Source organism: Pygocentrus nattereri, chromosome 3 (genome assembly GCF_015220715.1).
Source record: "Pygocentrus nattereri isolate fPygNat1 chromosome 3, fPygNat1.pri, whole genome shotgun sequence".
Taxonomy (NCBI): domain Eukaryota; kingdom Metazoa; phylum Chordata; class Actinopteri; order Characiformes; family Serrasalmidae; genus Pygocentrus; species Pygocentrus nattereri.
Window position 1 is genome coordinate 36940213 of NC_051213.1, and position 12244 is coordinate 36952456.

The 12244-nt window shown below is 38.0% G+C and overlaps 1 protein-coding gene across 4 annotated transcripts in view; it reads right to left on the bottom strand.

Annotated features, from left to right (window-relative positions):
* Positions 1 to 12244, bottom strand: part of rab11fip3 (RAB11 family interacting protein 3 (class II)) — a 74311-nt gene that overhangs the window by 19057 nt on the left and 43010 nt on the right. For 3 of the 4 annotated variants that reach the window (XM_017700820.2, XM_017700819.2, XM_037536671.1), the window contains one exon: positions 10599 to 10768. In XM_017700820.2, the coding sequence (XP_017556309.1) occupies positions 10599 to 10768 (170 nt within the window). The remainder of the gene's footprint in view (positions 1 to 10598; positions 10769 to 12244) is intronic. The other variant, XM_037536672.1, reaches the window with a different exon arrangement.

Sequence of the window (12244 nt, forward strand, 5' to 3'; positions counted from 1 at the left end):
TTTTGCTGAGCATGGACACAAAAATGGTTAAAAAAGGTGAAGCTGATTTCAAGTTGACTTGAAATAAACAAACAAACAAAGATATTATAAAAATGTGTGTATTTCTAAAAATGTCTAAAGTTGTATGCAATTGTTTGAACACTCTCAGTCAACCTACATGTTTTATAGATTTTCTAACTTAAAACACATCCTCTAGAGACACACATAAATACGACATCTTTCTGCAAATTTCAGGGCACAATTTCTATTAATTTGCCAAGTTTCACATATTGAAAAAATAAAACAAATCATAAAATGTGCCATAACATTTGCACAAGCCACATTTTATATTTTTTTAACAGAACAGTAATTTTGCATTAACATGTGCAAAAGTGTGTTTTCTGCAGAGCATATCATTTGACCGCCGCACCTAAATGTTTGCATTGTATATAAACATAAGATTTGTTAATGCATGAATATTAAGATTATTAAATTTCATTACGCTTATTTACTTTGCTCCCAGGTGAAGCCCAGCTACTTATATGATTCTGATGAGAAGTTTTTTCCAGCTAGTTTCATGCTGTGAATTTGTTCATCTTTTGCTCATCAAAGACATTGAGTGTTAATAAAGCACACACAGCTGAAGTTGGCAATATCAGGAATATCAGGAACAACAGCACCAGAGGATGCCTCCAGGATACTATTCCAGACAGTTCTCATAGTATGTGTCGATAAATCAATGAGCAGCAAACCAACAAAAGCTACAGCAATATGGAAAGATCCAGTTCCCCTCATAGCAAGATTTAACACAGCAGTATGAGAGCAAGAGGCTACAATTGTGAAGCTGGAACATGCAGCTGGTACTAGATGTTGGTGACAAAAATTGGAAATGTGCATTCACTCTGTTTTCATATTCAAGCTTATTTTGTCCACTCATATAACTAAAAAACTGCACAGGTTTTTGAAAAATTTAACACAAAACATTTGAGCAAAAAAGACAAATGTTATTAACTGCGATTAACTACACAAAATAATCCCAAGCACTTACTTTAATCGTTTGACAGCCCTTATTAACATACCATGAAAAGACTTTTTTTGAACAGCATATTCTTGATGTTATACTTGCATTTAATTTTTGTTCGGCTAAATATCTATAAAATTCACTTTAACTTTCACTAGGCCTAAACCTGGTCCTTGACCTTAGATTCAACTCTAATTTTGTCCCTAAACTTAAATCTGGTCCAAATCCTAACCCCAATGCTGTTGAGAATCTAGTTTTCACTAGTTTCACCAGATAAATTGTTAATAATTTTAGCATCTGTAGATAATCTACTGGGGACCCATATAATATGTATAAAAATACAAATCAAGACACATGTTCATTAATTTGCAAATAAATACATCTACAAGACAGGCATGAGTCTGATGAAGGATCAAATTAAGGATAATGCAAATTATTTGCTTGCTTATTTATCTGAGAAACAATATTGCAAATATATATTTTACAGCAAAAAAATACTACTGAATGAGTAGATTTGCTTTATACTTCCATGTACATGTGTGGTTTATAATGTTGTAAATGTATTGCATAGAGTGGTATAAAACTTGATTGAAGTTGAACTCTGATCATAAACAATACAAGGGTGTAAAGTCTGAATGTTACACAACACACATTCTGTACACCTGAGGCAGTATTAAATTCCACTTATAGTATGTTTTCTTACACATGGTCAGGGTAAACCTTAAATTATATTTCTTCATTTATTGTAACATATAAATATCGTACCTCAAATGTGAAACTGTTTAATGAGGTGTTCAACAGATTTCTAAGTTTTTTAGAAATATTTTTTCTTCTAGAAAAAAATATCTTCAGTGTCTGCTTTTTTAGAACTTTTCAGTGTCCTCCAATATTTTCTATTCACTAAATATGTTGTGTTTATGTATGTCTACATACAGATTTTTTCAGGTTTAGAGTGCATAAATTACTCAACTGAAAGAAAAAAAATGTTTGAGAGAGTGGATTTTAAGCGATTAGAGAATCAGCTTGATTACAACTGATTAACACTGACCTCATGGATTAATTCCATAAATCCTGCACCTTAAACCTAAGCACTTGAGGTACATTTACTGTACAAACTAGAATTTGAAGTAAATTACAAATACATTGATAAGACAAAAGATTATGACCTAACACACATAAAACAAACACTGATTGTCACTTAACAATGGCACATGTCATGGTCTGGGATAAATTATGATGCTAAGTAGTCGGTTCTCATAGTTGACGTGGGAGAAACGGGCTGGTGAGAAGAATGACTGACAAAAGCCAAATCATTAAGAACAGATGACTAGGTCAGAGCATCTCTAAAAAGGCAAGGTTTATAGGCTGCTCACTGCCTGCAGCAGTGAGTACCCACTGGCAGTGGTTCGAGGAGGGACAAATCATGAACTGGCAACAGGGTGTTGGGCGCCCAAGGCTCATCAGAGCAAGAGGAACAATGAAGGCTATCCCGTCTGGACCCTCAGGGCTGTGGCACAAGTCACAGAAAATCTTTCTTCATGGTTACATGAAAAATGTATCATAACACACAGCACACTGCACCCTGTATGGGGCTGCGCTGATGTAGAGCAGTTACAGTGCATACACTAACCCCTGTCCTGTTGAATGTGCCTACAATGAACATGCAGGTGTCGGAACTGGACCTTGGAGGAATGGAAGAAGGTGAGTCTCATTTTCTTTTCCATCACATGGATGGCTGAGTATGTGTTCATCATTTAACTGGGGAAGTGACGGCACTAGGAGGCACTATCAGGAGAAGACTGGTGGAGCATCTGTGGGATGTGCTGGAACAACAAGTGTAATCTGCAGAGGCTCCACCTCATAACTGACAAGACTTACAAAAAGATTTGCCACTCGGTGTCAGATACCTCAGGGTACCTTCACAGGTCCTTCAGAGGGAGATTCCATACCTTGGTGGGTCGAAGCTGTTTATTTGTCATGCAGGTGGGGGGTGGGGGCAAAAGCCAGGTGCTCATGCTGTTTTGGCTAATTGGAGTATGGAAAGACTAGTTGTAAGAGGTGAGCCTCTATACTTGTTTGAGGAATAAAAACAGTAACTGCAAACAAACAACATGTTGCTAGGAACAACCAAGAAGTTCATTGGAAATCTGTTACTGGATAACAGCATTATTTTTTCAAATCACGTAGCCCACTAGCTTATTATTTAATCTTTGTTTATGTCTCCAACTCCAAATATTTCTGGATCAACAACACAACACTGAATGATATCAATGCATCATTTAAGATTTATATGGTATTTCTGTGCTTAAAGAAAGGCCTAAATGGTGGGCTGTGGGCCACAGCTGGCACGTGAGGATTTTTGATATGGTTTGTCAGTGAGCTACCCTAAACACACATCCCTCATCCAATCAGGGAACAAAAATATTTTTACACTACATATAACTTAGACTTAACTTTCAATTTGAAATTATTTATTTTATAATAAACATTTTTTCATAATTTTTATTTTTCATGTTATTATTTGTATACATTTTAGTATTTTACTAACAAAATATAGTATTACTATTAAACACGTTTAAACACTTTATATTTAAAACCAACCTTCCCTCTTCCCTCTTCTTTGAGATTCTTCTTCTTATTCTTCTTCCACTTTTCTGCGTTTAATACAGCCGAAACCGCTTAACGTACAGACTCTGTTCAAACTGCTTTTTGAAGGTGCTGTGACTTGTGCTATGTCGATCAAATTGGTAGTTTTTAATAAAATTAAGTTTAAAAATGAAAAACCTCCCATAAGAATGAATGGCGGAATGGTCAGAACTTCAAATTCTAACTGACATCGATTATGTCACAGCAGGCCACTCAGTCTCACAGACACAGCTGTCACGCAGGGAATCTGCTTTAAAATCCTTAAACTTTTACCTAGAAACTCCATTTCAGTTTTAAATGGTAGTCAATTAGCTTTAGAGGTATGAGCATTTGTTTGGCACAAGGCACAGACAACTGCCCCATTCACTCCCATGTAAATATCTCAAAATCAGAATCTGCTTATTTCAAGATTTTCTCTGTGTTTAACTTGTCATAACTCTTCTCAATACACACAACATTACACCAAAATAATTCTCAAGGGGTCTCACACCATCCATCCGATAAGCGACAGAGTAAACATCTCCCGAGTTATGACTGTTTGTTCAGAGGGTGCAAATCGGACTCAAACAAGGCTTCTCCACTAAGAGCTGCATAATAACAGTGACTGGATGCCTGGGGTGTACCAGGCATGGCCTACCAGGACCAGACCGTGGGGTCATCCTAGGACCTGCTGGAGCCAAGTTGGCCTGGGAGTGGTTTGGGGTCCCCGGGAATGAGCTGGAGGAAGTTGCAGGGGACAGGGTTGTCTGGGATTCTCTGCTCTCACAACTGCTACTGCAACCCTATCTGGCAGTAAACAATGATGATGACGATGGTACACATATTTAAAAGTAGTTTCATCAGTGTATCAGTATTAACAATAAAGGAACTTTTAATGTCAGTGTAAGGCACGATTAACAAAGGATAAAGTTTGTAAATCTTATCTATGCTTCGATTAGATTCACTAGTAAGAAGTCATTAACTTGTCGATTAAGTACTATGTGATGCAACTTGTGATAGATTGTTGCTACTTCTGACCATTTTTAATCAGTGTTAAGTTTGATTTTAAAGTTTAGCAAGGTTTAAGAACAGGAAAAATGCTACTGAAGGGACACACTGTCCAAAAGGAAAAAACTATCACTACATCTCTCCTAAACATGGCTACCCACCTTCCAGAGTTAGTCACTAGAGTGAGATGTTCTGGTTTAAAGGCTAGGGAACCCCTTCTGATGATGTATCTTGAACTTTCTGGAAATTTCTGGAACTCTTTCGTGAACATATGAGGACATGCAGTGTGATTTGTTTTTTCCCATTAGCTGGGTAATGCAAAAGGAAGCCAGAAAGCATGTCAAATAACATTTAATGCTGGTCTTATAGGCTAATACAGGCCCTTGAATTCAAAATACTCTTCTATTTAGTTCAAATAATTATTGTTGCTCAGAGTCTTGCTGTGAAACCTTGTTTTACTGAGTTAATGTGTGTTATTACATAAGTGATTGATTGTGAGTGATAGAGGGAGAGATGAAGAGTGTGGAGGGGAGAGAGATAGAGACAGATATAGAGGCGAGGGGGGAGTCCTGGTGTGATTTGTACAGTTTGTCGTTAATCTGCTAATTCACTTTAATCTCTTGGCAAGAACAATATGTCAGTAGTCGTGTTCAATCGCCCAGCCAACAACGCACACACACAAACACAACTCCCTCTCATCCCTCTCTCTCACACTGACACATGGACGTTTCCCATAATGCTACAAACCTAAGCCGTGACCCAAAACACATGCGCAAACACACTTACATGGCCAAAGAAGTGGGCCGTCTGAGCACACTGGCATGGTCTCCATGGTAATCTGATTCAAAATAGGACACCGTGAGTCCACATGTAGCAGGTCAGTGAAAGATTCAGCCCATGTACTGAAAAATACTGCATTGTTGCTGTATATTGTGTTTCACAATGTGTAAAGTTTTTAATTGGAGACAGATCTTACTAAGAATATATTACACATTGTTGTAGATGCCATCTAGATGGCAACATATGACATGCCGAAATATGCATGTACCCCTCAGCATCAATGGTGCTTCACAGATGTGCAAGTTATCCATGCCACTGACACCACCATAGAATGACACACTGGCTTTTGAATTTTGCATTAGTAACAGTACGGATGGTGCCTTTCTTCTTTGGTGTAGAGAATACAACATCCATTATTTCCAAAAACAACTTGGAGGACGTATCAGTCCACACCACACGTTTCCACTTTGCATCGGTTTCCACTTTGCATCTACGATAAGCTTTAGGCCAGTGAAGTCAGCTGCATAGATGTAGTTGATACATGGCTTTATATAAGCTGCTTCATTATTTTTATTTGGGAAATAGTGAATAGTGTGGTTTTGATATGCAGTATTTTAATCATGCAGCATTTTGCTCATATTTTGCAGCCCTGCATGATGTAATAAAAGCACATGAGCTGGCCAACAAACTTAAAATATTCAGTTTTCCACAAACCACCAAGTGATGAGATAAACTGACAACCACCTACATGAGTGGGTGGATAAGAGCAATGTTGTAGCAGCTAGCTCAGGGGTCAGCAACCCACATGTAAAGGAGAGCTATTTTGTCCTTTCAATAAAAATCTAACTACCTTGAGAGCCACAACAATTTATGCCCATTTTGCCATCTTGGCTGTAAATATGTCTCAGTATGTGCTGATGTCCTGGTATGGGCTAAAAATATAATATAAACAAAAAACGCAGAGTTTGCCCTTGCCACTTTTTCTCTCATCTCCAGCAGGAAATGTTTCCACAAAAGTAGATTTTCTCGTAAAATGTCTCTCACCATTTGACTTTTTACGAGACTGAAGTCGCCTTCTCATTCGCCAGCCTCTTGTTCAAATTTCCACATTCCACCTTAAACTGTGCCTGAGGTGCTAGAATGTAATTGCTTCACTATTTAAGGTGGAACAGGACAATTCGAACAAGAAGCTGATGAACGAGATGACTTCAGCTTTGTGACTTCTTGGTGTTTGAAAATTTCCCGTTGCAGTTTAAACATATAAGGGAACCAGCTGAAGTGCTTATAAAAGTCCATTTGTCACCAAATTATCGATGTCCGTCTTAAATCTCTCTATTTTCTGTTTCGTTAGCTACTAGCTAGGCCAGACTGTCTTCTGTGGTGCTATGGTGATCAGCAGTCTGCGTGCCACCCTTCAGGGTTAAAAGGTGAACTAGCAGTTATATATTAACTCAGTGCTTAAGACTGATAAAACTGTGTTTGAACGATCGGCAGAACTTTATTTTACTGCAAATGACGATTACTGCTTTGACGTGAAAGATCAAGCAATCTGACACAGAGCAACATGAAGACTGACTCAACAAACGCTTACTTACCCCTTACTCACTCCAACACTCCGACTGGCCACACAAAGTGCAGGAGAAGACAGCGAACGCATCTTCAAACGCTGCTGTCTCCTAAGCTTGGAAACGCTTAATAATCTGGAGCACAGGTTGTCAGCGCTTGCTCAATGTTCAGACACGGTGAAGCAAACATCCAGAAAAGTCAGAGATGCAGAGTGAAAACTAAACTACTTCCACTTCTCATCTGAACACAATTCTACAATTACCTCCCACTACTTACTTACTACTTTATTTAAATTAATTTACTTCTCTTCAAACTAATAATGACTAATACCTAAAGCTAACAGGTCATAGGCTTCAGAGACGCTTTCAAATCATATACGAAAGTGAATCATTTCAGACTAAGACCTGGATCATGACTTCAGAACTTCATCTAGTTGCAAAAATATATCACAACGCTAAAATAAAGAAACTAAGCAGACGGCCTCTTCATTCCATGTGGCTCTAAGACTGTGTGTGTGTGTGTGTGTGTGTGTGTGTGCTGGTCGTTGTGTGGCTGTGGGTTAATCAGATTTAGAGCTCAGCGGGGGTGACTGGGTGTGCATATGTCTGTTTGAGGTCCAGTGTAGGAAGGTAAATCTTTTTAGTATTTAATCCCCAGCAACAGCATGTGAGTGTGACGTTATGTTTGCTTGTTTCTGAAAACACATATAGTTTAGCAGTGTCATTAAACATTTCTGTATATAAGATGGTTGCTAATTGTCCTGAGCTAAAGTAAATTATTCAGTATATTATGAGTTAAAAATACCAGTTTTATTCATTTCATTCCTTCACCAGCACCTGTGATTTCAATCTTCAAGTGCATTAAAATATTAGTCTCACAATTTTTTTTTTATATCAAACTGCACTTTATAAGTGCTAAATCAAAAAAATATCAAATAAATACTACTGTTAATCAGTTATTAATGTCAGTTTTTCCCCTCTAAATATGTCTGCCTCCATTTAAATGTCCTTACTGCAACACTGACCACTGGCTAAAAGTTTTTTTTCAAAGCTAAACAAACCTACTTCGATTGAAACATGAGTTATTCAGAGAGCACATGGATGGAAGTGTGAGAAACCTAATCTAGGCATCTCTGGATTTTTACTGGGTATTTTATGCATGTCCTCATCATATTCATGTTAAATTTAAATATCTTAGAAGCTGCCTTTTTATATGTTTGTACATGTACACATGTAACAGGCTCTGCTGCTTGCCATTTGTATTCAAACAGAGAAAAAGTTTGTATCACTGATTACATGTCGTAGAATTGTAGAAAATAATGCAACTGTAAAGGCAAAAGGCAACTGTTGCTGCTGCCATTGCTACAACATGTTTACATTGTTATATATATGTGTGTGTGTGTGTGTGTGTGTGTGATTTGTACCTGCACTGAAAAGCATTTCTTTTCATGCGAGTAGCTGTTTACGAAGAGGCAGCTAACTGGCTGCTGTGCCATTTTAGTGACTTGATTTCATTTGTATTATAACAAATTCATGACTGATTTACAGCAATTAGTAAAAAATGTGATCTGAAAAAGGCCCAGGGGGCCAAGAGTTAACTGGCAACACCAGAAATCCTGATGCCTGAGACAGACCCAGTTTACATCCTGACACACACACAAACATAAATAAATCCCCCACAAGAAAAAAAAGAGAGAGAATAAGAGAGAAAGAGAGAGACATGAGAGAGAAACTCTAGATGTATCTGGATGTTTGTGTGCTGCAGTTTTGGTGAAATTTGCTGTGGGGGGGATGACACAAAGTTCACACACACACACACACACACACACACACACACACACACACACACACACACACACACAAACTCTGAATAATAACTCCTGAAATCCAAAACATCGAGTGAGAAAAAGAGGGAGAGAGAGAGAGATAGAGAGATATGGAGTGATGGATAGACTCAAGGGAGGTGGATGGAGGAAAGCGCACTCTCCACATTTCCTGCTATTGAAAAGCTGGAAAAATAAAGACAGATTGCTGTCAGCTCCACACACACACACACACACACACACACACACACAGGAAACACAAACACCTCAGTCAGCTTCAAATTATCAGCAGAGCAAAAACAGAATTCTGACTCGGCAGAAACATACAAGGACACACACACACACACACACACACACACACACACACACACACACACAATGTACTAACAACTAGCACACGGCACTCATTACAAACTACAATACATTACTCCACACAACACTCAATCTACAAACATTACAATCATCTACAGTAAACTACACTGCACATTACATTACCTTACATTACCCTACATTATACTACACATTACATTACACTACCCTACACATTACTCACAACCACATAACACTACATGACATCACTGGAATGAACTATGCTACACTCCCTTACATTACCCTACCCCACATTAAGCTACACTACATTACCTTACACTACCACATAACAAAATATTCTAATAATCTAAAATAATAAGCTTCCAAAGACATTATAAATTACACTCTCTCAGTCGTGTTGAATTTTACAGATCTGCGCTCTCCAGAATGAATGTGTACAATGTTTGGGATGTATATGAGCCTAAAATGTGACTCTAATCATCAACCTAAAACACTTAAAATATCCATACTCAAAACACACACACACACACACACACACACACACACACACACACACACACACACACACACACACACACTTCTTCACGAATGTTTGCATTTAAAGAGGTACAACATTACAAAGAGAAAAGTTTCAATTAAAGATATCTGAGTTTAAAGTGAGATCAAACTTACTGTGTCCAAAGAGTCTTCGCTTATGAAAAATCAGAAAGTGATACTGACACAGCATGTGCTGTTCACTGTCTAGTTCAAGGTTTCATGCTGTAACACAGTATCTGTGTGCGTGTGTGTGTGTGAGGTGGTCTGAAATGACACTTTCAAGACTTCAAACAAGGTCACAAGTCACAATGTGTTTCCACGGCCAAGCAGCTGCACCCAAGCCTAAGTTCACTGTTTGCAATGCCAAGCATCAGCAGGAATGATGTGAAGCGCAGTACCAATGGATTCTAGATCAGTGGAATTGTTCTCCCTACAGTGATGAATCATGCTTCACTATCTGGCAGTCTGATGGATGAATCTGGGTTTGGTGGATGCCACGAGAACGTTACCTACACTCTGTTGGCACAATGCATTGCAGTAAGAAAGTAAGAAAGGACGAGACGTAATGGGGCTGAGGCTGTTTCTCAAGGGGTGTGCTAAGCCACTTAGTTAGAGTCACGTTAATGCTAGAGGATACAAAGACATTTCAGACAACTACATGTTTCCAACTTTGTGACATTAGGCTGGGGAAAGGTCCTTCATCTTCAATATCAATATCTTAAGCAAAGATGTCATTTAGATAATGAATTTACCCATTAAGATGAGCACTTTTTAAATAAACATTTTTATGGTGGTATGAAGTATTTTTTTTATTATTTCTCAGCACATGTGCATGTGCTTCTAAGGTATGTGTATATTAGAGGCTCACTGAATAACCGCTGATCATGTGTGTACAACATTTGTGTATTTGACCGTGTGTTTCCGTTTTACCTGTTCCGGTCCTCGGCCTCTGTTAGTGTGTTTTCAATGCCGCTGTCCGTCTCCACATCCTCGTGTAGCTCAGGATGAACGAGCGCTCCAGTGTCCTCGTCTGTAAACGTCTCACACTCGCTGTATGCACTCTCCGAGCCCAGATATGCACTGTCTGACACCTCCGCCTGCTGCACACACAAACACATCAACACATAGGTGACATCTGCACACACTGTTACTGATTCATGCGAACAATAAAAGTACAACAGAGGACGTCATTGTGCAGAAATTGCCTCCAATGAATCTGAACAGGAAGGTGTGTGAAATTATTCTACTTAGCTTATTCACAGCCTACAAAGAGCTTACATTTCCATTTTGGCAAGAAACACATACACACACACAAACACACACACACACGCCATTCAGTCATTCATTATTTTCACTCTGATATCATTTGTTTTCTCTGTCTAAACAGCTGCTGAAAAGAAACATCAAAATAACTAATTGGCAGCAAATCACAACATCACAAATCACAACACTGTCAAAATAACAACATTTTTGCTGACAATAAATTACGATAAAAAAACTGTGACTAACAATTTAATTTTACATTAACCATGTGCAACTATTGAAGGACAAATCTACAGTTATTTTGCTGATCAGCTATCTTGCTTCTTAGCTGTCAGTTCTTATTCACTTCAAACTCACAAAGCTCAACCTCAAATAAGCAAACATTACTGACGATCACTAAAGGTGTTTCAGCAAGTCTGAAGTTGGAACTTTTTTTTGTTGTTTTTGTGAGATCCATGATGTGTCTGAATAAGTCTATGTTCACATTACCAGGCTGAAGTGATACAAATCCCATTTTTTGCCTTAATGTGATGACAATCTCATGATTTCAGAACTTTGTGGACAAGAAAATCTGGTCTTTTCAAATCAGATCTGAACCATTTGCATATGTGGTCCCAGATATCGGATTCGTATCTATATTATGGCCATGCTACCTTAATAAAACTTCATGTCTTTTTGTCATGTCAAAGACTTCATATCTTTTTGTTTCCACTGTGCATACACCTTCATTCAGCGTTAATATGGCAGCATCACCTAATACAAAGCTAATGTCAGTAAATGGTGCATCTGATCATCTTCATCTCACACTAATAATTATTATTATGTTTTATTAATATTATTAAAAGTTATTGATTAGAATGTGCGCATGCAGGTCATTTCAGCACACAGATCTGTTGACATTAATGACATATTTCAGTTGCTCAGCTACAAGAATGTGAACCATCAAGTTAGAAAGATCAGATCTGTGCAAAAATCACAACTGAGCAATGAGACTTGTAACATGTGGACAGCCTCATTATGCTACTTTCTTCTATTTACATGTATTTGCTTCAACTCAAGGGATGAAAATTTACGTTCTGTTTCCTGCAACATAAAGAAATAACCTCAATCAGATAAAATAACTATGATCAGCTAAAATAGTTGTTATCAGGTGATACGTAACACTTCTGACAGGCCTAAGCAAGCACTTTTAACACCCTTATTACAGTTTAGGAAAACCCTTGAACTGAACTGACACAATAAAATATCCCATAAATGGCCATGCAAGTGAAAACATTTTGGCAATCAAGCACCTGTTTCCATGAAAGGTTACT